The sequence below is a fragment of the Ooceraea biroi genome, chromosome 7 (genome assembly GCF_003672135.1).
Source record: "Ooceraea biroi isolate clonal line C1 chromosome 7, Obir_v5.4, whole genome shotgun sequence".
In the NCBI taxonomy this organism is placed as follows: domain Eukaryota; kingdom Metazoa; phylum Arthropoda; class Insecta; order Hymenoptera; family Formicidae; genus Ooceraea; species Ooceraea biroi.
The window spans coordinates 12,441,911-12,469,469 of NC_039512.1; the positions used below are offsets into that span (position 1 = coordinate 12,441,911).

The 27,559-nt window shown below is 40.0% G+C and overlaps 2 protein-coding genes across 5 annotated transcripts; one reads left to right on the forward strand and one right to left on the reverse strand.

Annotated features, from left to right (window-relative positions):
* Positions 1-79: 79 nt before the first annotated feature.
* LOC105279751 (NACHT and WD repeat domain-containing protein 2) lies at positions 80-14,157 on the reverse strand. 2 transcript variants are annotated; one of them, XM_011339738.3, is made up of 26 exons: positions 13,388-13,490; positions 13,157-13,245; positions 12,585-12,701; positions 12,075-12,278; positions 11,806-11,950; positions 11,437-11,662; positions 11,167-11,365; positions 10,769-11,011; positions 10,490-10,687; positions 10,093-10,232; positions 9,359-9,961; positions 9,117-9,222; positions 8,841-9,013; positions 8,437-8,656; positions 8,089-8,301; positions 7,634-7,835; positions 7,440-7,563; positions 6,981-7,334; positions 6,443-6,661; positions 6,175-6,321; positions 5,857-6,062; positions 5,350-5,549; positions 5,103-5,272; positions 4,852-5,010; positions 4,522-4,711; positions 80-1,486 (listed from the first exon to the last, which is right to left on the reverse strand). In XM_011339738.3, exons 1-26 carry the CDS (start codon positions 13,488-13,490, stop codon positions 1,334-1,336), a joined length of 5,103 nt encoding a protein of 1,700 aa, XP_011338040.1. In that variant the 3' UTR covers positions 80-1,333. The 2 variants fall into 2 exon arrangements, with proteins under 2 accessions (XP_011338040.1, XP_011338039.1); XM_011339737.3 differs by having other exon boundaries at positions 6,981-7,563; positions 13,388-14,157.
* LOC105279752 (transformation/transcription domain-associated protein) lies at positions 3,758-27,502 on the forward strand. Of its 3 annotated transcripts, XM_011339739.3 has the most exons (14): positions 3,758-3,997; positions 4,072-4,249; positions 12,650-12,726; positions 14,164-14,342; positions 14,464-14,763; positions 14,890-15,084; positions 15,240-23,060; positions 23,217-24,599; positions 24,692-24,866; positions 24,950-25,178; positions 25,261-25,354; positions 25,487-26,035; positions 26,225-26,438; positions 26,533-27,502. In XM_011339739.3, exons 4-14 carry the CDS (start codon positions 14,220-14,222, stop codon positions 26,871-26,873), a joined length of 11,424 nt encoding a protein of 3,807 aa, XP_011338041.1. In that variant the 5' UTR covers positions 3,758-3,997; positions 4,072-4,249; positions 12,650-12,726; positions 14,164-14,219; the 3' UTR covers positions 26,874-27,502. The 3 variants fall into 3 exon arrangements, with proteins under 3 accessions (XP_011338041.1, XP_011338042.1, XP_011338043.1); XM_011339740.3 differs by lacking the exon at positions 12,650-12,726; XM_011339741.3 differs by lacking the exons at positions 3,758-3,997; positions 4,072-4,249; positions 12,650-12,726 and adding an exon at positions 4,876-4,954.
* Positions 27,503-27,559: the final 57 nt, after the last annotated feature.

Here is a 27,559-nt window from a genome sequence, read left to right on the forward strand (position 1 = left end):
ATTCGGATGAATCGGATTGATTCAACGCGCTACTGCAGCATTCTCATGTATCGCTGGTACTACATTCGTATGCAGTGTGTACATCAACAAGCCACATATATTGTAGTTTTAAAACAAAATACAGTTGGTTCAATCAGTTTCAACTATCTTCAACTGACTCTAACGGTCAGTTTAACTATCATCGATAGGCGGAGATGTATTTTAGCCTGAATTTCGAGATCGATTCTGCTTTTCGAGCGTAAGCCCGCGCGTCCATTAAAAAAAAAAGAGAAAAACAAAAAAAACCGATATTAAGCCCGTATGAAGCGGTACAAGCTTTCGCACACAGCCATTACAACACCGAGACGAATGTGAGATAAGACGCACGGTTGCCGGCACCGCGAGCACTTCGTCGTCGCGACAGCAGCTTTCAAGTTGCTTTCGATCGATTCCCCGATTATAATAAATTACGACTTAGCACTGCATCTCATCTATCATCAAAATACAGAGTATAAGTTACGAGCCGCAGCTGTTGTTGAATCTAACGAGCTGAAACGGAACAAAGTCTTCTACGTCGAGAATTATTCTTGCGACGATGCGACGCTTCTGCTTCGTACTCGCGGTAGAAGATTCGCGTAGGAGATAAATTTTCCCACCAGCCGCGGCCCGTAGTCGTGACCAGCGTCGGCGATCGTGCCTCTTATCCTAATCTCGCGAGTCGGAAGTTGCGAATTGCGCGACCGACCTCCACGATCGACGCGGCGATCCCGTTTCAGTTTCAAGGCTCGGGTTCACGAGCGATATTCCGCATTATTCCCGACGGCACAGCGTGAACCTTTCGGAAATCATCAATTAATAGAAGAAAGAGAGAGAGAGAGAGAGAGTCGAAAAAGACTAGGTTTATCACGTGTGCACGAGGCACGGGACGTCTACGACCGCGCGCGATATATCATCCCCTTGCGCAGGCCGAACGTGAATTTAGAGAAACGCTGCCCGGATTTCGACTTGCGCAAGGCTGATCAAGCCTCGCACACACACAAAGACGCGGGGGCCAACATCGTCCTCGCGGAGGCATTTTACCGAATTCGTCTCGTGCCGTCTTTTACCATTCGAATGGAAAGAGAGACCGAAGTAGAAGCAGTGAAGCGAACAAGTGGGCGAGAGATTGTAAGAAGTACACGAGGACATAAATAAATGTAATATAAATTCTGTAGTTCTGCTTTGTCGCTCGTTCGCCTTCCCTTTTTCTTGATCGATCGATCGATGTAAGATCTTCTTTTCTTTTTCTCCGTAGTTTCCGCGTCCCCTGCGGTGGATTGAACCCTAGGTAGACTACGAGGTGCACGATAATGAATTATCGTCCCAGATTCTCGTCCGCTTCCTCGATCGTCTCCGAGACACTGCCCGTCGACTTGATGCTCGTAGATAAGTCGTGAGTTACGCGGGCGATCCGCGCCGCAGCCTTGAATTTTATCGCGGCCCGATGCTTCTCGGTTTTCTTCTTCCACTGGAAAGCACGAAGGCTAAGTTAGGTTAAAAATTTCGAAAGCTCTTGTGAAAATTCCCACGTTTTCCGCCAATTTTTTTATTTACGCGAAAGTCGAAGAAATCTCTTGCACGTTTGTACATTTAAATAAAAACATGTGATCAATTGATTTGCATTTGCTATTGATGTATCGAAAAAACGCACATTTCCGTGGCTCATTCCAAATTATTATTATATGCATTGTAATATACAAAATATTAGGTGCTTGCTTGTAGTTAATGAATCAATTAACATATCCCGCCATTTAAAAGCAGTGAAAAAGATGCAGGGGAAGGAGGATGGCTTTAATATCATACGAACTTTTGCAAGCACCTAACATGCAAAATATAATCAAAATAATTCAAAAGAATTTCAAACTAAAAAATTATATGTTCTATAACGTGAAGTTTGTTCTTTTTAGCTGCACTTTTTAATCGCGCTGCTTTATTTCTTTTTCTCTCTAACTTTAAATTTCGGACATATGTAGCTCTATTACTTTTTTTCCTAAAAGTTGTTACGTTCATTACAATATGGACAAAATATCAAACAAGTTCCAAGCTGCGTTTATTAAAATCACAATACATACGTATTTTTAACTATAATACTGTTAAAATATTAGAAACTGATTGCGATTGAAAGTGCATTTGAACGTTTGATTTGACTGCGTTCGGTTTGCGCGCTTTCGCGCTGCAGCCTATCGTTCACATGTGGAACAAAGATAGACTGACGCCGACAGCGCGAGAGCGTGCAAACCATTGACATAGAAATATATCGACGGAGCCTTTTACGAGGGGAAGCTGAAATTAGCGGTAAGGGGAGAGCACTGGCACTTCGTGTAACTTCGGCTGTTCGGGTATGTTCGGTTTCGCCAGTGTTTATTATTATATTCATATGAATAATTGTTCGATAACAGTTTTTCATTTATAGTTGTTATTATAATTCATATATTTAATAATAATATATACCATTTGACTATATATATATATATATATATATATCTATTATTAAATATATGAATTAATAAAAACTATAAATGAAAAACTTATTGAACAATTGTTCATATGAATATAATAATAAACAAGCCAAAATTCTTTCTTAACACCGCCAGTAGATAATTTCAGTAAACGAGTACGATTAATATTCGACACAACTGGCTATAATTCTCTTTGTTAGAACGACGTTTCGACCATACGGGATGTGGTCCTCTTCAGTAGGTGACAATGTTACATCTAAATTACGTTAAAAATATAATAATTAAATAAGATTGTCTTTCGGTGCCACCATTACTCGGTCTAGGTGTATAATCAAGCCAAAATTCTTTCTTAACACAATAATAATAAATTTAAATAATAATAAACACATAACAATATCTGAAACGTTTTACCGACATTGTGTATAACCTACAATTGTATGTATTTTACTTACAGATGAAAAGAAATTTTCGGATCATTTTCTTTCATAAGTTGTTGCCAATTTTTCCTTTTTGCATTAATGCGATTACTACATTCCGACACAACACAATAACTCATCGTACATGTAATTTCAGTATCACAACTTTACAAAACTTTATCGAGTATCATTCGGGCGATGTCGAGAACAGCCGAACTCGCCCGATTTGCCAGCAGCCTCTCCTTACCGCAAATCTCAGAACTCCCTTGCCTAAGTTCGTAGCATAGGCTCCATCCATATATTCCTATGTCAATGGTGCAAACTGTACTCGCTCTTAAGGGGAAGCTGGAGTTGCTAGTGAACTATTTTTTCACTATAGCGATGGTAATTGCAGTTTCGAAAATTCTCTTTATTGCTTGTGCAGAATAAAAAATTCTTTTCCACAAATGAAGTATAGATAGAAAGAAAGTCCGCTCTACAGGACTTTATACTCAAAATGGAAAAAAGTTAAAAACTTGCATTTGTCTTTTCTAACTTTTTTCCATTTTGAATATAAAGTCCTGTAGAGCAGACTTTCTTTCTATCTATACTTCATTTGTGGAAAAGGATTTTTTATTCTGCACAAGCAATAAAGAGAATTTTCGAAACTGCAATTACCATCGCTATAGTGAAAAAATAGTTCACTAGCAACTCCAGCATCCCCTTAAAATGAAATGGATACAGATCGCGCGTTAAAGAGAAAAAGAGAAAGACTAGAAGTCGGTAGGAGACAGAACGAGCCAATACGAAGAGTGCAACACACCAATCTGCTAAGCTAATTCTCATTGCGCGCGGACGAACTGTGCGCATGCGCGAGTCGCGATGTAGATAACGACGAGCGCTACTTCGCCTAGAGTTCTCGCGCGAAAGCGGCGGTCGAGTGTTGCATCGTCCCCGAAGTGAACGAGAATCGAAGCTACTTTCGTTCCTGCTAATCGACGCTTCACTACGAATTACGCCGTTCAACACCCCGGAACGCGCGGCTGCACGCGCGTGCAGCGAGAAATGACGACTCGCGGCAGCGCGAGGACGTAAATTTCTCGCACCGGTGTTGTCGCTGTACAGGTGAGCTGCACGTGCATTACATGTAGGTGTACGACTCGAGAAAACGTGTTACGAGTGTCCGTCTCGATTTCCAGATCGTACGAGAAAAATGATAAGTAAGTTGATGAGCTAGAGGAGCCGATTTCGCGATCTCGCGAACCCAAAGCCGACGGAATTCCGGGAGACTACGCGTTCGTTCGAGGTGAAAGTCTCGTACACGATACACGCTCGATATAGACTAAATTTGTGTGACAGACGACGATACTTCGACAGGTAAGTTCTGAGGCATGCTTCATTACGTTTGTCTCTTCAATCGCGCAAACTTCGGTTGGGTCTCGCGGCCCTTAGGTACTCGTGTCGTAATAGTAAATACTATATAACCTTTACACGGTGGAACACGCTTGTAAACATGAGTGTAACGGTATTATGATAAGTTTGTTTCAATGAAGACGCATGAGGCGGTTCAGATGAGGGAATCAGTGAAAGGCACACAGGTATTCCTTTAAAATTTGGGTAATCGCATTATTCACCGATCTCTCGCTCACCTCTTCATCGCGAGACGGAACGTTTGCGAGGTACTCTGTCATCTCAGGTTTCTTAGGATCGGCTATTGCCAGTACCGACACACAACCATCCACTGTTCCCAGAACAATGCTTCTGCCGTCATACGTGCTGTCAATGGCACTCAACTCTGCCTGCACTCTATAATTTGCTATCATTTCACAGTCCAAAGATCTGTGAAAGAAATTTATATAGAATATATATCTTGACAGACACAAAATTTTACCTGTTTTTACTTTTGCAGACTAATAAAACTTGTGTGAAACAGTTTTACGATCTCCAGGTTTTGATCACAGTCGTAAATGTATACTTGCCTAAACACTCTGATGGTTTTTCTGCCACTGTGGTAGTAAAGCACGTACTCGTCAGTTCGATTAAACATTGATATAACGGTGAACACTCCTTCGGCTACTTTAGGTATGTATGTTTTCACGGTCGTACCCTTCTTCAGCTCTATGAGTTCAAGACCACCCCTAAAATATTTAGTTATTTTTATCAAGTACGTGACTAATAATACAGCTAATTTCAATACAATTAATAGTACGATACTTGTATATTTATATACCTGCTAGGAGCGTACAAAGTGTATTTGCCGTCCTTGCTGATATTTCCACTCCATTTCGGAATTGTACGTATAAACTTTTTCTTGTTGATATCAAGAATTGTACCCTTATCGGAGCCAATGATTCCTATCCACTGCGGTTTGTTAGGCATAGGTGTGATACATATAATATCCTGTTAACATGAGCTTTGATAATACTATTATACATTTACAAGTACACTTATTATAATTATTACAAGCTCTTAATTACCTTAAATCCAGGCAGCTTTATAGGTATTTTGCTGACCAGTGCTCCTGTTTTTGCACTATAAATTATAACACAATCTCTGTTACCCTTGTCGGCCGCTGGCACCGCCAGAAAGGCATCATCTGATGTTATCACAACTTGTCGGAAGGGTGTACCGGTATTGCTTCTTACAGGGTACTCCAAACAGAATATAGTTCTACCATCTGTGATATATGTACATACAAAGTAGCTTTTATTAACTTATTTGGGATATTTATCATAGTTTTCATACGAATAAGTAGTGCCTCACAGAGTAATAAAACGATTAGATATATTATAATATTTATTATATTATTGTATGTTTATTAAAAGAGAAATTTCTCAAATTTATTTAATTCCAGTTTTTAATCTATCAGTAATGATAGCTATTTTTAGCAGAAATTTTATTATATATTATGCTTATATTATACTATTGTTTGATAAACATAATTAGTGAATCATATTTTTATTAATTATAAATAATTTGCTTACCAGGAATGCTTCTCATGATCAAGGTCGCTGTAGTTCGCACGTTTTCCACTCCCGCAGGATTATTAGGCCTTGAAACGGCCATAAACTTCGACGAGTTCTCTATCAGCGTCAGTTGCTTGACATTCCGTTGTTCCTCCTTGAACAAAACTTGTTCAGTAATTCTATTCCATACCAAAACGTTACCAGATTCTGTCGATACGATATATCTGAAATAAGAGTTGTTTCTTATTCTTTCTCGTTCTATTATATACAGCGAGCTATCAATAAAAGGATCCGATCATAACTTGATAACACTAATAAGAAAAAAACCTGACTAACTTGCTATTTTGTGTAATGCAGGCATGTGTAACGATTGCTCCTAATGGGCTATCGGCGAGCTTCGATATTAATTTGCCTGTCTGCAAGTCCCAAAGGCCCACGCAATCTCTGGTGACCGTAACGGCCAAGTTACCTTGCTCGGCTAAACTGTTTTGTAATTTATAGAGTAAGTCGAACGGACATGTGCATCTCTTTAAGGTAGACATTAGGAGAAACTATGGAGATAAACAATGAATGGTTTACTGGTGCCTAATTTGTCGCTATTTACCTTATCATATCAATTTGTAATTCATGTCTGTCGATAACGTGAACTTGTTCAAAAATGTTGTTGATATTCCACACTTTGACGCTCCTGTCGATGCTCGATGTTACCACGCTGTTCCAATTCCCAATGGTCAGCGCTTCCAATTGGATTATCCTCGCAAAGTGCGCGTCCAGTACTTTCACCAAATCTGTTGTCTCGAGTGACCATACATATAGGTTTTTCCTATGAAAAAATTACACTGTTGTTACTTTCCTTACTATTTATACACAATGTTCAAATACATATAGCACTTTTCAAATAAGGATAGTATTTCTTTCTAAAGACTGAAAAGGTTTTTCTTATTAAAATTTAATTTGGCGTCATAATTCTCGCCCTTTTTGATCTCGAAAAATAATTTCGTTTTTTTTTGTAGATTGAATATTGCCTTGTAATGCACCTATTATCAAATCTCGCAATACTTTCTGAAGTTATCATGTTTTCTCGCTGATTAGGAAGATTTAAACTGAAAAAAGTAATAATGTGTGATAAACAATCTTCGCACCTTACACCAGCGACAGCATAATTCTTGGTGCCGCTGACCATGATGGAGTTTGAGTACATCATACGCGTACTAATGTTTCTTACTCCGTTCGGTAGCATCAGTACGTGTGCGTCGCTTTTACTCTCCAGGAACCATACGATAAATCCGTTTCCGGTCGTCGCTAACAGCATTTCTTCTTCTCTGTCCAGCTTCAATTGTAGCAGATACTCTATGTCATCATTGTACGCCCTCGGCATGTCGTGGACCTTCTCCCAATAGGACGAAATCTCATCGTTCCTGTATTTGACAACTTTGTAATCTTCTTTGCTCGTACATGCGTACAAAGTACCTTTGTCCTTGGTCATAACCATGGCGCTGAAACAGTTTTCCATTATTGAGTTTTTAAAATGTATTATGAAGCTTCTCTTGAACGTGATCGTTCTCAATATGTGTCTTCTTTTTTTTTGTGAACAAATATACCTGTGAAATTGAAACGGATCCAACGATATCTTCTTCTTGTACGTATGCAAAAGCATCCGTGAGTCGTCGATGCTGCCTGACCAGAATACGATTCTGTAGTGATCCAGATTCGTATATTCTACGTCTGCATGTAAAAAGTACAAGAATGAAAAATATGCAACGCATGAAATGTATAGAGCGTGAAAGTGTCTTACACAAAATCGGCCATTTGTTGGAGTCCTCAGGATTGGTGTGAGTGTCCAGTAAATTTCCTCGCAGGTCGAACCTGCACCAGCCTAATTTGCCGTAGATAAAGGCATACTGATTCATCAAATGCACGCCACATACTGCATCCTCGTTTGATAAAGGATTGTCGATGATAACGAATTCGCTCGTCAAAGTATTCAGAACGACAGTCTGTGAAAAAATGAAATACCTCAATTTGTTTTTACTCTTGAACTAATCTGAAATTGGTCTTCTTTTAGCGAATATATTGGGATCTCAATATTTTCTAAGTTAGGGGTATAGTAAAAAAATGAAGAAATTTCATAAATAAAATTTCTTTTAACTATACAAATACGAAAGAAACTTCTAAATTATTTTTTTAATTCCAAGTTCCTTGCTTGCTTCTTTAGTTAACAAGTTAAGTCCTGAGAATTAATGTTAGCACCTGAGAGTTAGTTGTGGAAGCTGCAGCATATCTGTTATCTGGGCTTAGGACCAATTGTTGCATCATACCCTCCACACCAGGGTAGACATCCCTCGTCATGTCACTGGTACTCAAATCCCAAGTGATGAACTTATTAGATATCGATACTATGTAGCGGTAATCTGATGTCAGACAGAATCCAAATACTGCAAACTGATGGCCTTCCAACGAATACTAAAAAATATTGTAATTCGTGGATATATTTTTCATGATTCTAACACTTTGAGTTCGGAAATGTTAGACAATTTAACTGAGAGGATTGGACAAATATAAAAAAATAATTGTTACATGAATAAACACATGAATTACTTTTAATGGTCCACCAGGCGTATGCAAGCAGTGATAGAGAGGAAGTAGAGCGCAATTCTTAACACCATCGTGATCACATGCCCGCAGTAGCATTCTTACATTAACATTTGCACCAATTTCTGGCAACAGCCGACCAATCAATTGCGGCGCGAGCATGTCTGGATGATTTCCCAAAATTGCACCACCTAGTCTTAGAGCATCAGCGACTAACATAAGCTCTCTAAAAAGATGTTTTGAATTATTTTCAAATATTATTAAATATATATAGAGAATTCAAACACGATATAAAGGCGATATAAATCTAAAAGACATTTAGAAAATATCAAGAAACATTGATATGTTTTATAAACTTTTCTATTGTATAAACTATATTTAAAAAATTCAGTCCGTTTTTGCTGGTATACCTCACTAAACTTTGGTCGTCGATGAAGTTACAGGCGTCTTCAAAATCGGAAAGCACAGCTTGTAAGGGACAAGAGCTTAACTTAGCATGCAGCCATTCATAATTAAATAGCACATTTGCGAAAAGATCCTTGAAACGTCGTGCTCTCACCAGATGAAATGGTAACTCGCCAAACTTTAATTTTGGAAGAAATAGTAAATATTTGTAGTATTTATTTTTATTACAATATTACTTTAATTAATATTAGACTATTCTTTTATCAATATTCGAGTATTACCTTTCGCAGATTGTATCGCGAAATAGTTCCCTCTTTGGAATAAAACGCAAGGGGTTGCTCTGGTACTTTCCTGTCCGCTACACCTTCTTTGTCTGTTAAATTAAATCTGCAAAACATAATACAAAACTTATTATCACAATGTAATATGTCTCAAGCGGTAGATTCTTTGATCGATTTGAAATAAATGTTTTATTATAAATGCGTGGCACAAGCATCATATTGGTCATAATAATCGTGCTTACCGATGTCTCTGTATCTCGGTGTACTTAAAAGGTTTCGGTTTACCACCGCCCCAGATTCCAAGATAATAGTCCGCAATCATGGAGTGAAAATACATAGCCATATTCATGTTCTTGAAATATCTTTCTTTAGCAGTGTCTCTAAACTGCCTGTGGTACCAGTTTAGAACGCTCACGCCGTCCGCCTCTCTCTCACTCAAGTAGTTCGGCAGGTCGTTCCTTATTCTAGTCCAGAGTAGAGGTGGGATACGTCTTACTGGCGGCAAATGATACTGATAGACATCATCCAGGACTTTGTCGTCCAAGGAGATCAGATCCTCAAGTTCTGATTCTGATAGGCCAGACTTGGCAGCCGTGATGTAGGCCAAAGCGTGGAAGACCAAGATCTTGCCGTGTTGTTTCTCGATCCTTTCAAACAGCATCATTATGCTGTCCATTACCGTGCTGGCCAGATGCGTATCCGCTGGTTTGGTGTAACTACGCCACCTGCAAATCTCCGCGAACACGAGTTTGACGAAGATTGGTAGGGAACATTTTGATATAGCATTCGCCACCAGACGCCATTGATAGTTGTTTAAATCCCTTCTGGCTGTTTTCATCCACATCCTGCAGGAATTATCTTCGTAATAATGTACAACGATAAATGTAGTGTATAACTATCATGTTTAATGAGAAATAGATAGCAAAAATGTTAAAGGAATGTTCCGTGATTAATTTGACATTGACAACTTTTTCACCTGATCACGTCCATAGCCAGATCTTCACCCAAAGCAGTCACTTCGATGAAACTTTCTTCGGTATCTATCATCCTGCGCAGCAGCTGATAATCTCTCGAGATCACCGGGTTCGATTCTTCAGCCGCGCATGATAAAATCATCTGAAATACATATTTGATCGTGAATCATACATATTGCATATGTAAAATCTTCTAGGATTCTTCTATAATAAAATCCTAAACATTAAGCACTAAAATATTAGTAGTGTTAAGATAGTCGATTGCAATGAAGAATTAAAGCAACGAGTAAGATTAGAGACATTCTCTATTTTCAAACAAACTAATTTGCTTATTTCCAAGCCTATAAATCTCGAATAGATGTTCGATGTTGTATGTATAATAATTACATCCATGTCTACCTTGCAATTTGGTGGCAATCTCGTAGGCAACCACGACAATTTGTTACCCTGTACACCCGTCAACTGATCAACGCTATCCAGAAACAGTAGGATGGGCTGTTGGATCTTAGCTAGAGTCAAGAGATATTTGAAGTGGGCTGTGAGTGGTACTAGGTCGTCGGGGATGTCTTCAAATGACAATCCAAAATTGTATGAGATCTGAGAACAATAACGAACTCAATTTTCGTTTCTATCCTTTGAAAGAGTAAGAAAGAGTAATAATGCAAGAGTGGCACTCACTTGCTGACAGATCGAGATCAATGTGGGTGTGAGCGCACTGCTATCGGGAGTAGTGCCGAGAAATCGGATTATACTGATCGGCTTTTTACCTACAAGCCAACTGCTACTCGTTAAACCCGCGCTTTTCGCTAAGAGGGAGGTTTTACCGCATCCACCCTCTCCGTACAACACTAATGGCTTGTCGCTGTCACCTAGCATGTAATTTTTTATTCTTTCCAAGGTATCCTCGCGTCCGTAAAATACCTGCGACAGAATATACGGAACGTGACCGGGATCAGAAATATCGATATGTTTATTAGCGATTTTTAAAACATTATTCGAAACATATTGCTTAATCAGTAATTCGATTGATTTCATCGATCGCTTTCGTAAATGTGTTTATCACAAATGATTCGTACCTTCACAGAATTATTACAAGCATGTAAATGTTGTAAGATCTCAGTTATTATCTGTCCCTGCGCAGAACTGTCTTCTTTTCTCATTGCACGATCTACGAGCTTTATCATGTTTTTGTAAAAATGAGTTATAAAGTGCTGGAGATACTCGCTATGAGTTTCAGGATCCAAGCCTTCTCTGCCAATCCATTCCACCGTGTACCTATAAAGTATGAGTCATGTAATCGAGATGTAATATCGCTTATTTCGCATATTTCCATTTATGAAGAATACCTCTGAAAATTTGAGCTCTCGATCTTATTCGTTACTCTCTCATCTCTGAGATCGGCCAACAACTTTGAAGCTTCATTGTCCAAGCTTCTGTTGGCTATATCTATATACAAACTGGCTTTCCTCAGATTTTGTAAATTGATGTTGTTTATATATCGCACATATGCCAGACAATGGTTTTTCGTGTTTTTAACATTCAATATGCCATTAATCACTTCTCGCTCGGTCACTGTTTCGAAATTACTGATTATTATTCGTGATTTCAGTGAAATTTACAAAACGCAATAGGATGTCATGTACATGATACGAAAAAGTATGTCCATATATCAATAAGAATTATCAGCAAAGAGAAGCGATATTTATATTACATACCAGACATGAAATAGTTATGCATCGTATCTTTGTCAAACTTTCCAGAATTGAACAAGGATTGCGCGCCTTTTCTAAAGAACTTTTGCATTTTGCACATGGTATCCCACCAGATTGCCTGATCCTCTTGCTGCAGCTTGGGTATTCTCTTAAAGATACAAATTAAACGAAAAAAAATATAAGTGTAAGAAAGAGATGATTACACAATAATCAATTGACTAATACGTTAGAAAAATATAATTAGAAAAGTTAAGTGTATGAGAGTTGATTACTTTATTGTTAAAATTTTTGAGGATAGACGAGATCGGTTGCAATATGCTTGTAGGCGGTACAGCGTTGCTGTCCTTCTTATACCACTTATCCAGAACGCTAACGTCCATCCCTAGACTCTCCAGTTCCGTCCTTAACATCTCCAATTCCGAACTGAGGACATAAGTCGGTATAGGGCGATACCCATATTTCTGTCCAAGGAATACCTGTGTATAAAAATATTCATTTATAATACTATATCAATGATGTTTTTTCATAAAGCTACTTTCTCATTAAAACCTTGATTTAAAAACCTAAACATAGTTTCTCATCTTCTGTTATCCAACATAGACTGATAAACAGTACTTGCGTATCTGTGTTTGTCATAACTTTAACAATTGATCATGGAAATTTCTCTACGTTTTACAAACACAAATATAAATTTATTAGTTATCGAAAGATTTTTTAAATTCCAACAAAAACTGGTTTGGAACGATTAAACTTTTTAAGAGCAAGTAATTGATTTAACTAACAACGAAATTGGGTCCCATGGACAGTCTCTGACAATTTTCTATTTCTCTCATGCATAACTCTGTAGTCATGTGATCGTCAGTGGCTTCATCGCGTACACCCCATCTCATGTCTACGACCTGTGAAGGGAGATTTAATCATTGTGTAAGGCAAATTTTAATATTTATTAATAATAAATAATATTATTAATATTCATGAATAATATACGATATTTTAACTTACGTTAATAGACATTTTACTTATACATATATAAAAGTTCTCATATATATAATAAGATCAATTGCATTAAAACATAGCAATATGTACCAATAGTTTATGTGATGAAATGTCACACCTGACATTTGATATAAATTGTAATGATATATGCATGCTTAAACGTAGGTGTCAGGTTTGATTTGATCTTTATCACGGATTAATGTCAAAAGGTCGAACAGTATATATTACCTGGTACCTGGCACCGTGAAAATCAATTTCTCTGTCAAGATATATAATTCATAGTTTTGCTATACATCAGAGTGTGAACAACTTGTCGGGTTGCGTTGCATTATTATTATTCTTATTTAACAAATTTTACCTGAAACTCTAAACCGTGCTTTTCTCTGCAGTAATCCTTGAGTTTGGGATAACATTGAGCCATCAAAGTATTTCTCTCCATTGTTGTATCTGAAATATATCGATCATTATTTAACATCGTAACTTTGCGCGCGAATTCAATATTTTCCTTATGTTTTCTAATGTCAAATTGCTTTTTCCATTATTCTTATCTTTCTATGTTTGCTTCTTAGTGCGAGCATTAATAACTTACCGGTAAATGTTGAACTTGTAAATATCCGCACTATTTTGGAACTAACCGGTGGTAAAGACTTCAAGGATCCCGAAAAGATCGAGTCGATTGTTGTCTCATCCATTTTTTTATCCCTTAATGCGACACACACAGCTCTGAGATTGAAAATTGAGGTCAATTAAAATTGCATCTTGCCACTTGCAACAACGCCAAAAAACTGACACGTCTGACGTCCAGTGCTGCGTCACCTATGTTTTATACATTTATAACAAGAATATAGTATCTTGGATTCCATGAAATTTATAGCACAGTTTTGTGTTTCAAACGTTCTATTTTATGTGTCTCTGTATCATCTGCATCATATTATTATTTTACGTTATCTTACAATTATTACTACGTTAGTTCACGGATTAAAACATATTTTGTTGAAATGCAAGCATGTACAATATTAGAAATGAAATGAGTTCTGATTCACTGAACGAAAGGGTTGCTAAGGCTTGTTTACGTAGCGTAAGAAGAATCATTGATTTTAGGACATGTATATATCCTTGTAGATAGTTTAACATTTGTGTGAAATACTTGTAGATTGTATTAAGTGAGCTATTTAATATCTAACTAATTGATACTACAATTAACATAAATGTGTGTGTAATCTTATATACAAGATCCTATTTTAAACTTTTGAAAATTGATAAGAGGCAGATAATCCAATTTATGCTTAATTTTAGTTTAAATGATTTTATGCACTTTTGCATATACTATGTTTGTTATACTGCAAACGGTGATTTTTTAAACAGATATTTTCTAATGGACTATTCATAATACTTGTCAAGAATCTATCGTAACAATCAAAATGGCACCCGATCCAGTAACGCAAATGAACACTTATCGTTCATATGTGACGATGCTGGCTGATCCAGTTTCAAAGGATGAGCTAAAACTGAAGGCAGCTCAGGAATTATCGGAAAATTTTGAGGTACGTAAGGATAAATTATTTCAATTATTTCAAAAGCAAGATTATTTCAATTCCATGATATTTTTAATTAATTTCTTACAAAAAGAAATTGGTATATGCATTTAAAAATTAATTTTTGCAGATAATTATAACTTCGTCACAATATCCGGGGTTCCTCGATCACATGATGAAGATCTTTCTGAAGATATTGCAAGAAGGGGAGCCACACTTTATATCGGAATACAACATTCAACAAGTCAGAAAACTGATTCTGGAAATGATACATAGATTGCCAAATACTGAATACTTACGTCCATATGTCAGGCAAATTCTGACTCTGGTGTCGAAATTGCTAGAAACGGATAACGAAGAGAATGTGCTAGTCTGTTTACGCATCATTATTGAGCTTCACAAGCAGTATAAACCAACATTTAATCCAGAAGTGAGTAACAATTTCTCTTTTCTATAAATCATCGCGTCTCACATATTTTTAAACTATCTTTATATATTATTTCATATATTGTTTCATATATTGTTAACTCTGAAATTTTTGTCCTTTTATCTTTAGATACAATACTTCCTCCAATTTGTCAAATCAGTGTATAGCGAATTACCAAAGAATTTGTCGAAAATATTTGAACCACGTCCTCCTTTACGAGTAAAAGATTTGTCAGAAATTAACATAGAAGCTCTATTGAAAGAAACGTTTACGATCACAGCAATACAAAGTGAAAAGAAAGCAGCGGATGGCACTGTCGTGACAGTAAGTAATCTCTTTATATTTTACATTTTAACAATAAAATGTTACAGCATCTTATATTATTTATATATAGATTATAGTTAAAGGTAAACAATATAAATATAATGTAAATGGAAAAACAGTGGGAAAAATTAGAAAGCATTTCTTATTATTTTCAGTACAATTTAATCCCGAAGGCAGTGCTGTCCCTCAAAGTGCTTCAAGAATTACCGATAATCGTGGTGCTGATGAACCAGTTATACAAACAGAACGTTCATCAGGACGTATCGGATTTTGTTCCGATTGTAATAACAACCATATCTCTACAACCGAGTCCGCAACATCGAGCATCTCCAGGATTCAATAAGGAAGTATTCGTTGATTTTATGGGCGCGCAAATTAAAACGTTGTCTTTTCTCGCATACGTGATAAGAGTGTATCAGGATGTAATATCGCAAAATAGCGCGATGTTAGTCAAAGGCATTCTAGGTTTGTTTACTCTGTGCCCTATGGAAGTGGCGCATTTGCGGAAAGAATTGGTCATTGCTTCTCGTCATATACTTGCAACCGAGCTACGTAATCAGTTCATTCCTCATATGGAGATCTTCTTCAACGAGGACATTTTTATCGGACACGGTTGGACCGCTCACGAGGCTTTGAGACCACTGGCTTATTCCACGCTCGCCGATCTCGTTCATCATGTTCGACTGCAATTACCACTAACCGACGTTTCGCGTGCGGTGCATTTGTATAGCAAGAATTTACTTGACCAGACTTTACCCACCGCCGTTCAAATGGTGTCCTGCAAATTATTAATGAATCTCGTGGACACCGTACGACAAAGATCGGATGCCGAAAATAGTAGCCAGGGACGAGAGTTGTTAATGCGAATACTTCTAATTTTCGTCTTAAAATTTAAAACCATCGCCAAGATCTACATCCCGATACTGCGAAATAAAACGAAACAGTTGCGACCTGCTACAACGGAAACTACAACTGCGGAAGATGCGGCGAAACCCGCGATTGCCGACGTAAACGAGGAAAAAGAGACAAAATCAAAATTTGGCTTCCCGACGTGCCAAGCGATGAGTTACAACGTGGCCGATTACAGAAATCTGGTGAAAAGTCTTGTGCACGGCGCCAAGGCTATTACATCTAATTGCATTAATAGCAGGACCAGCGAAGTACTGCAATCGAATCAATTTCAACCGAAAGAGACGCTGATTTACATACAGCTCGTTAAATGGGCGCTGCCAGCCCTGGATATCTATACGATAGGTCCTCCAACGATTGGCGCACCTGCGCAATCAGGTAGACCTGCACAACCCCAGACTATACGAACACGCGAAGAAAAAGAAGTGTTGGAGCTTTTCGGCAACGTATTTACGCAGATGAATCCTCAGACATTCCAGGAGATATTCTCTATGTCGATAGATTACATGGTTGAAAGGATTTTTAAGAATTGCGCTTTACAGATTATTGGTAGCGCTTTCTTATCTAGTCCCACCATTTCCTCCACCTTCGCGACGATATTGGTGGAATATCTCTTAGAACGCATGAGCGACATGGGCTGTAACGTTGAACGAAGTAACCTGTACCTGCGACTGTTCAAGCTCGTGTTCGGCAGCGTCTCATTATTCCCAGCGGAAAATGAACACATGTTGAGACCGCATTTGAATCAAATTGTCAATCGCGCCATGGAGCTCGCAATGTCTGCGAAGGAGCCGTACAATTATTTTCTGCTCTTACGAGCGTTATTTCGCTCTATAGGTGGTGGCTCGCATGATCTGTTGTATCAAGAATTTTTACCTTTACTGCCTAACATGTTGGAAGGACTCAACAGATTACAGTCTGGCCTGCACAGGCAACACATGAAAGATCTTTTTGTCGAATTATGTTTAACTGTGCCTGTACGCCTCAGTTCGCTTTTACCATATCTGCCTATGTTGATGGATCCTTTGGTTTCCGCTCTGAACGGCAGTTACTGTTTAGTGAGCCAAGGGCTTCGTACACTTGAATTATGCGTTGATAATCTTCAGCCGGACTTTTTGTACGAGCACATACAACCGGTACGTGCTGATCTAATGCAAGCCTTGTGGAGAACGTTACACAATTCTACCGATCAGGCTCACGTAGCTTTCAGAGTCCTTGGCAAATTTGGCGGTGGTAATAGGAAGATGATGATTGAGCCTCAGAAATTGGAATACAACGACCGCGAGACCAACTCACCCACTGTAGTCGTTCACTTCCAAGGAGCTTCTCAGCCAATTGATTTGCCGATAGAAAAAGTACTTGAAACCGCGTTTAACGCATTGAAGTCCAGCACAACAGATCTGTTCTATCGTAAGCAGTGTTGGGAGGTCATATACTGCTACTTAGCGGCGTCCATGAGATTAGAGACGGACAGTGCTGATCTATGGTATAGCTTGTTCAGTCATCCGAGTTTTAAGGACGGCGAGATACCACATCACCAGGAATCTCATTACAAGTGCCCCGATATTGTCGCACGAAATGTACAACAAACCGCGTTGACCGGTATGTTTATCGCTGCAGAGGTAAAGGAATTGAGACCAATGGTGCTCGATACCGTTATTTCCGTCGTGAGACACTACACTATGATTGCTATAGCGCAACAAGCTGGCCTGTTTTCTTGGGCAGAACGAGATGTCCGCATGCAAGGACAAGATCCGCTTGTGTTAATTGATGCCATCACTGTCATAATGGCTCATGATGAGAGGGAGCTGTACAGATCGGGCTACTTGGCGCTTGTGTTAATATTGGACACTGCCACGAACATTTTAGGCTCGAAGGAACGAGCTTGCCAGTTGCCCTTCATGGAATATCTAGCGGACAGAATGTGCTCATTGTGCTACGAACGCGCCTGGTACGCTAAGTTAGGTGGCTGTATTGCGATTAAGTTCCTCTTTGAACGAATGGCTACCAAATGGGTCCTGAATCATTTATTTGTTTTCCTGAAAGCTCTTATATTTGTGATGATGGATCTAACCGATGAAGTCTCAAACGGTGCTATCGACATGGCGAAAGATAATCTGGAAAAGATGCTACGAGTCTGTGTTAAGCCTGTCATCCCAGAAGGTAATGCGGAATTAATAGAAGCACAGAATAAGAGCCTGTATGAAGTTACTCGCGAGTTGGTCAAGCAGGTGACATCGCCACACACGATCGTGCGTGAACAGGCCATGGCTTCGTTGCGCCAACTCGCCGAAATACAAAACAAATCAGTAACGGAGGTGATGGAACCACATAAGGAAGTACTTGCAGATATGATACCACCTAGGAAACATCTCTTGAGACATCAGTCAGTTACTGCGCAGATTGGCTTAATGGATGGAAATACATTTTGCACGACGTTGAATCCACGTCTATTCACGGTCGACTTGTCTGTCGGGGAGCACAAGGTATTCTTTCAAGAACTATTAACTCTCTGCGAAGCAGACGAGGCGGCTCTTAGTAAATTAGCGTGTTACAAATCTGTTACTAATTTAATGCCCCTGAGGAAATCGGCGTTACGTGCACTCGCTGCCTGCCACTACATCGTAGGCTTTCGAGAGAAGATATTCGCAGTTCTTTATAAAGCTCTGGAAAAGTTTAATGCCGAGCTACAGGAAACCGCTTTCGAGTGCATGAAAACGTTTATCGCCGGTTATCAGATGGACATGGAAATGGTGCATTCAATTATGCGACCAATGTTGCTCACATTGGGTGACCATAGAAATCTCAGCTTGAATTGTGTTAGAAGATTATCGTATCTGACACAACTTTTCCCAAGCACCTTCAGCATTACCTTGTGTGAGCAATTATTACAACATGTCAAGAAACTCCTGGACAATCTAGTTCAAACTCATAAAGGCATATCGAAGTCCGGCGAAAACGAACAAAAAATTACCATTATCATAGGCATATATCACTTGATTCCATCGGCAAGTCCGAAATTCGTCGAGTTGCTCACTAGACTCGTACTCCAAGCTGAGAAATCGCTGTTGGTAGAACTATCCAGTCCTTTCCGAGCACCCTTGATGAAATTCCTTCTTCGTTATCCGATGGAAACGCTCAATCTATTTTTGCATGACAACTGCATCAAAGATCAACAGTGGAGCAGATACTTGGAATATCTTATCAAACACAAGGACGGTAAACCTTTACGAGACATTTTGCACAACAGTACAACGAGGCTTGTTACAATGTTACTTGCGCATTCTCAAACGAACTCTAATCTAACTCATATGGAAAAAAGCGAGTTGCAGTATTGCGCAATCAAAATAATTTCCATACTTATCAGATTCGACGAGCAGTGGTTATCCACGCAGAATCAATTGGTAGCCGCTCTCAAACAGATTTGGTGCAACGATGATTATCAGGTGATGCACAAGAAGGTCGAGGGCGTCGAATATTGTCACTGGAAAGAACCGAAGCTCATTGTCAAGATCCTGCTGCATTATTTCCGTCATCAACCGAATGATATTGACTTGCTGTTCCAGTTGTTGCGAGCCACGTGTGATCGGTTTGTCCCAGATTTCCAATTCCTGAGGGACTTCCTAGAGAACACGGTGGCACAAGAATACACAGTCGAATGGAAGCGAAGCGCTTTCTTCCGTTTCGTCGAACATTTTCCCACCAACAATATGTCGCAAGAGTTGAAAGCCAATGTGTTGCAGCTGATTATCATTCCTTGCTTTGCAGTAAGCTTCGAAAGGGGCGAGGGTACTAAACTAGTAGGAGGTGCACCCATGCCGTATCAGGACAACCCTGAAAATGTGGTGTCGGTATTTATTAGCAAAATAATCGATCCGGACAATCCGTTCGGTTCCGCTGACTGTGTGCGCATCTCTCTGTTACAATTCTCTTGTCTCTTAGTGGAACAGGCATCACAACACATTCATGACGTTACTAATAAGAGACAGGGGAATAAACTACGTCGCTTGATGACATTTGCTTGGCCCTGCCTATTGGGGAAGAATTGCGTGGATCCAACCACGAGATATCATGGTCATCTTCTTCTTAGCCATATTATCGCAAAGTTTGCTATTCATAAACGTATTGTTCTGCAAGTTTTTCATAGTTTATTGAAAGCACATGCTGTAGATGCACGTAATGTTGTACGACAGGCGTTAGAGATATTGACACCAGCGATGCCAGTACGAATGGAAGATGGTAATACCATGCTAACACATTGGACGAAGAAGATCATTGTCGAGGAAGGTCATTCAATGCAGCAACTGTTCCATATCTTACAGCTTGTTGTGAGACATTACAAAGTCTACTATCCAGTAAGACACCATCTAGTCCAGCACATAGTGAATTCCATTCAACGGATGGGTTTCAGCCCCACTTCTACTCTCGAGCATAGACGACTGGCCGTCGAACTGGCGGAAGTCATCGTAAAATGGGAATTGTATAGGATTAAAGAGGAAGCCGAGGCTGCAGAATCTAGTACTGGCAGGGTGATTGGACAATTGAGTAATATTAAACGTTCAGTTAACGAGGATTCATCTGGTAAGCGAATGAGCTCTCAGGTACCATCCGGCAACAGTCCCGTGCCTCTCATTTTACCAAGAATAGAGCCAGGATCAGCGAAACCGATTGAGAGAGGTCATGCGGATGCCATTTTGAATTTCTTGCTGCGTCTGGCTTGTCAGGTGAATGATGTAACAACGATTCATGGTAATCCAGGCGAGCAATTGTCAAGACGTTGTGTAAATCTGCTCAAAATGGCTCTCAAACCTGATGTCTGGGTTGCCGAACAGTGCGACCTTAAGTTAGCCTTCCTCGATAAAGTTCTTGCTAGTGTGGATTCTACTCAACCTAATTTCGGTAATATTAGCACAGCCCTGGAAGTACTAACATTTTTGTTGGGCGTGATGAAGCGCGAGCAGATACTCGCGAGCTTTAAACCATTACAGCGTGGTATAGGAGCCTGCATAGCTAGTAGCAATACTAAAATTATTCGTCTGGTGCACAGTTTACTATCTCGATTGATGACTATCTTTCCGGCTGAACCTACTGCCTCAAGTGTAGCTTCCAAGTACGAGGAATTGGACACATTGTATACAACTGTAGGCAGATTTATTGCCGAAGGGTTAACTACGTATGAAAAAACCACAACGGCTACACCCAGTTCTCTGTTTGGCACACTGATGATGCTTAAAGCGGCCTGTACCAATAATCCCAGTTATATCGATCGTTTGATAATTCCATTTATGAGAGTATTGCACAGAATGACGAAAGAACACTTGCACACGACGCAAGCTGAGACGAATCCTGTAACGAGCGAGCTGCTGATTCTCAGCTTAGATTTAGTGAAGAATCGCGTGGCAGTAATGGGCGTCGAAATGCGCAAGTCATTCATAGGCACGATCCTGGTCACTTTGATTGAGAAAACACAAGACGTCAAAGTGATGAAAGCCATCACAAAGATATTGGAGGAATGGATAAAGAATAAAACCACCATCGCCATCAATCAGGCACCCAGCTTGCGCGAGAAATCGATTCTACTGGGGAAATTGATGCAGTATGTGGAAAAACGTTTCCCTGACGATCTAGAACTGAACAGACAGTTTTTGGAATTGGTCAACTATATATATCGCGACGAGAGCCTGAACAAGTCGGATCTGGCCTGCAAATTGGAGCAGGCCTTCATGGCCGGCTTGCGTTGCGTCCAGCCGCAAGTGAGAATGAAGTTTTACGAGGTGTTTAATTCGGAGATAAGTAAAGTTTTGCATGATCGTATGTTGTACATCATTGTTAGTCAAAATTGGGAAAATATAGGACCGCATTACTGGATTAAGCAATGCATCGAGTTGCTGTTAACTACCGCTGTTAATACCACTCAAATACAAATGACAAATCAGGATCTCTTGCTACCCGGCGTCGGGTCTATTATGACACATGGTGTAGAAAAAGACAACAGGGACCAGAAGCTATTTGTTTGTCGTCTCGGTCCCATTAAAGAGGAGCCACAGGATGTTGTCGAAATAGCTGAAGGAGAGGTGAAGGAGACATTGCTCGATATGGATGCCTGGATGTCTAATTTTTCTATATCGGATCCCACAGTCAGTGAGGAGATCATCGAGAAGCCCACCTTGGAGCAATTGATCAAAAAGCAGGGTCGCTTTATGGAGGATGTGAAAAAGGTCAAAACGGAACGACTGTTGCTGGCGATTGCCCAACTGTGTCACATGGACACAGGCTTGGCGGAAAGTGTTTGGTTGAACATGTATCCACGAATATGGTCCATCGTGGAGGAACCTTTTTTCAACGCTATAAAGAGAGAAGTAGTGCCATTCGTCGCCAGTGGCGCGCACGTCATCCAAAAGGACTGTCATCCGAGTGCTCTTGGTACCTTTTTAGAGGCACTGTTTCACTGCAATCCACCGGTATCGATAGCTACACCTGTGATGAAATACTTAGGCAAATCGCACAACATATGGCACCGGATAACGCTAAGCTTGGAGCAAATGGCCTTGGAAAGTGACGATAACGCGAGTCAAGCAAAGAGCAGGCGTGAGCCTGATTGCTTCGATTCTGAACAAGTCGAGGGTCTCAGTGCCCACTATGAGCTGATGAACATGCTCTCGGAAATGTATTCGATGCTACGCGAGGAAGACATGTGGTCGGGCCTTTGGCAGAAAAGGCCACCTCAATACAAAGAGACACTGCATGCGATCGCGTTGGAGCAGCAGGGATTTTTCGAGCAGGCTCAAGGTGCATATGACGTTTGCATGAACAAATTTCGACAGGAATATATACCTAATCCGGCGCCTTACCATTACAATAAGGAAATGTTGGTCTGGGAAGAGCATTGGGAACGTGTATCGATGCAACTCAATCAGTGGGACACGCTAATGGAACTGGGTAGTCATCCGAAATACAAAAACTACTTTCTTGTCTTGGAAAGTGCGTGGCGTATCCCTAATTGGACGGTAATGAAGGAAGCTCTCGCGCAGGTCGAACATAATTGTCCAAAAGAAATGGCCTGGAAGGTATGTATTTAAATATACGTATACGTATTTACGATATAATAATAATATATTTCCAAGATGAAGACAAAAGCTTTATTTTTTGCTTTAATTTCTCGGTTCTCATAAGTGGATGTTTTACAGTATGTTTTTTCTGATTAATTTTGTATATTTTTATAGATCAATTTATACCGTGGATACTTAGCCCTTTGTAACAGCGAGGATCAACATCTGACCGCAGTCGAACGTTATGTGGAGCTTGCGTCTGGTCTTTGTATGCGTGAATGGCGTCGACTGCCACGTATCGTTAGTCACGTCCATTTACCGCTGCTGCAGGCTGCACAACAGATTATGGAGCTTCAGGAAGCGTTACAAATACATCAAGGATTACTTCATGGCAGAAGTACATCCTTGCACGATATGAAAGCTATCGTAAAGACATGGCGTAATCGATTACCCGTGATAGCTGACGATCTCAGTCACTGGTCGGACATTTTTGCCTGGCGACAACATCACTACAATTTCATCTCCAACCACTACGATTCGCAGCAGGATCAAACGACCAACCATTCCTTGCTCGGTGTACATGCATCGATGCAAGCAATCATTCATTTCGGCAAGATTGCGAGAAAGCAGTCTCTTAGTGGAGTGTGCTTAGAATCGCTGGCTAAAATCTATTCGATCCCTACGAGCGTGCCGATGGTAGATTGCTTTCAGAAGATACGACAACAGGTAAAATGTTACCTGCAGATGTCAACGATGGGTGGACAGACCGAATTGCAGGATGCTCTGAACGTACTCGAATCAACGAACATGAGTTATTTTACGAAGGAAATGATCTCTGAATTTTACGCGTTGAAAGGTCTGCTCCTTTCGCAACTCGGCCGCTCGGACGATGCCAACAAGGCGTTCTCTACCGCGACACAGCTTCACGATACTCTGGTGAAAGCTTGGGCCTTGTGGGGCGACTATCTTGAAAATATCTTTATACGCGATCCTCGACAGATTTCCTTCGGCGTGAATACTCTCATCTGCTTTTTGCACGCCTGTCGCCATCAGAACGAAACCAAATCCAGGAAATATATCGCCAAAATTCTATGGTTACTTACATACGACGACGATAAATCATCTCTTATTGATACCGTAGAAAAGTACGCTGTAGGTGTGCCAGCAATTCAGTGGTTACCCTGGGTACCGCAATTAATGATGTACCTGGTTCGTTACGATGGCAATATAATACTGAATTTATTAAGTCAAGTTGGTCGTATGTTTCCACAAGCCGTCTATTTCTCCATACGTACTCTGTATCTGTCATTAAAGATAGAACAGAGAGAACGGTACAAGAGCAATGAATTGGCAGCAGGGAAAAGTCAAGACGGTGTCGAAGATCGAGGTCCCGGTGTATCAGGCAATGTGCCTTCGCAGCAGGCTAGGGAGCAGGGGCCGGAAACTGGTCATACAGTTCGTGCCACACCTCCAATGTGGAGATGTTCAAAGATCATGCACTTGCAACGAGATATTCACCCCACTATCTTGTCTAGTTTGGAGGGTATCGTTGATCAGGTTGGTTCGAGCAGTATTTTTATTCTTACATATCTTTAAATTTTAACATTCTAGGATATCGTTAGAAATAACATTATAATTTTATGTTTTAGATGGTTTGGCTAAGGGAGACATGGTATGAGGAAGTTCTGAGACAATTAAGGCAGGGACTAGCGAAATGTTACGCAATAGCATTTGAAAACCGTGGTGCCGTCAGCGACGCTACTATCACGCCGCACACATTGAATTTCGTGAAGAAACTTGTATCGACTTTTGGTATTGGAATTGGTAAAGCGATTTGTTTTATGATAAAGTGAAGATTAAATAAGAGTAGAACCAAGTTCCTAAAGTAAATATTTTACGGTGTGCAGAAAACATATCTTCCTCGCAAAATATGAGCACGTTTGGTTCGGCGGCATCGGAGTCCTTGGCACGTAGAGCGCAAGCCACCGTGCAGGACCCCGTCTTCCAAAAGATGAAAGGACAGTTTACGAGCGACTTCGACTTTACTGTGCCTGGAGCCAGATTGCTGCACAACTTGATCAACAAATTGAAAAAGTGGATAAAGATTCTCGAGGAAAAAACGAAGCAGCTGCCAAAGTAATGTTTATTTTTCCACTGTCTTCCTATGCACGAATTTTTAAAAGAGATTTCACTAATAAATTCGTACGTTGTCCCATAGATCCTTCCTAATTGAAGAAAAGTGCCGTTTCTTGAGTAACTTCAGCTTAAAAACAGCTGAAATTGAGTTACCTGGTGAATTTTTAATACCTAGGGTAAGAAATATTTATATTTAACATTCATAGTTTTATTATTATTATTTAAATAATGAAAGGTACATTTTTAAGTTTGTTACGATCGGAAAGTTATTTATTTTACTAATATTTTTCGAAATTTCTTTGTCTCAGCACTCGCATTATTCCGTGAAGATAGCGAGATTTATGCCACGCGTCGAAGTCGTTCAACGTTACAATACAGCTGCCAGGAGATTGCGCATTCGTGGCCACAACGGCCGTCTTTATCCATATCTAGTAGTAAACGATGCTGGTTTGGGCGACGCGAGACGTGAGGAACGTTTACTTCAGCTGTTACGCATGTTGAATCATTACCTGAGCAAACAGAAGGAAACTTCGCGCAGATTCCTCCATTTCACCGTGCCCCGATTAGTCGCAGTGTCACCACAGATGAGACTCGTAGAGGACAATCCGGCAGTGGTTTCCCTGCTGGACATTTACAAGCAGGGTTGCGCCAAGTCGGGAATTGAACACGACGCGCCTATCGCCAGGTATTACGAGAAACTGGCGGCAGTACAAGCGCGAGGCGCGCAGGCCAGCCATCAAGTGCTACGGGATATTCTGAAGGAAGTGGAAACTTCAATGGTTTCCAAGTCCATGCTCAAGAATTGGGCAGTGAAGGCATTCCCTGGCGCTACGGATTACTGGACATTTCGAAAAATAGTATGTATTTTACATCTTACTGTATATCATTTATTTCTAAATGTCTTTTTATTATTATTGACAAAAGGAGGAAACGAGGAAAAAATGATCTTTGATTTATCGAGCGTTGAAAAGAAATAAAGAGGAACAAAAAAAATCGATATGGAACTATGATCGTTGTGTCTTACATCTTTGTCTTTCTATTTTCAGTTCACATTGCAGTTGTCTCTAAACTGTTTTGCTGAATATGTACTTCATCTAACGCGACTCAATCCCGATATGATGTATATACATCAGGACTCCGGCTTGATCAATATCGCATACTTCAAATTCGATATCGACGACACATCAGGGGAGTTGGACGCCAACAGACCGGTACCCTTCCGCCTAACGCCCAACATCCTCGAATTTCTTACAGCTACAGGTCAGTGATGAGTAATGAGATACAGTCTATTGTTGGAAAAATATCTAGTTACAAATACAGGTTTTTTACATTAAAATATGCTCTATTTCTGCAGGAGTTTGCGGACCGTTGACCGCTAGTACAATCGCTACGGCGCGTTGTCTGGTGCAACCATCGTTCCAAGTGCACGCCATACTCCGTACGATACTGCGGGACGAGGTAATCGCGGATCATAAGAGAAAGGAGGACGCAGAGGGCACGTCACAAGCACCGACCGACCCGAAAGGCGAGCTCCTGATAACGATGGTAACCCGCGCGGTCAGCGCCATCGTCACAAGACTGAACACCTTGGCGAATTTCGACGGTGTCGACAGCAAGGTCAGCACCTTGGTCGCCGCCGCCAACAGTCATGACAATCTTTGCAGGATGGACCCCTCGTGGCATCCGTGGTTGTAAAAATCCACTATATCCGGCCTAAAAATCACGCTCCCGAAGAGTGAAAAAACGATTAAGATTGCGATCATTTTGATATAATCTTATTAGTTCTCTCACTCGTTGGATTATTGTATACTATGTAATACTGTCATTCGAAACAATTAGTTAGGATTGGAACACTTTGTTAGGAAGAGGACAAAGATACACGTTAGACGATAGGAGGGATAGTATTTATAGTCTATATAAGATGATATTGCTATACATATTACATCTTTTCAGACATGTACAGCACGGTAAGACGAAATTACGTGTAAGCTCTAAGCGACTTTTATATACTTGAATGACCCGCCTCTTATCGTGTACGTTTGTTACATTATCCGTAGTTTTTACATACGGCGCACTATTTGTCAATGCACACGTCAGTGTAATGTAAAGCCGCACTTTAGGTTCCCTTTTAGCGTATTTCATTCGACTGTAAGTAAATTATCGTTTAAGTAATTTGTGTGTAGGGATCTGATACGCGAGAGTTCTCGTTAAGAGGCGGAAAAAGAGAAAAACACCTGATTAATAGCTCTTATCTATAAGTGACCTGACAATTTCAAATATATATATATATATATATGAATTATATCAAATAAAATAGTTCTTGCAAAGATCCCGCTTTTAGTAATTTTCCAAAAAAATATTACAACCTAAATTTTTATTAA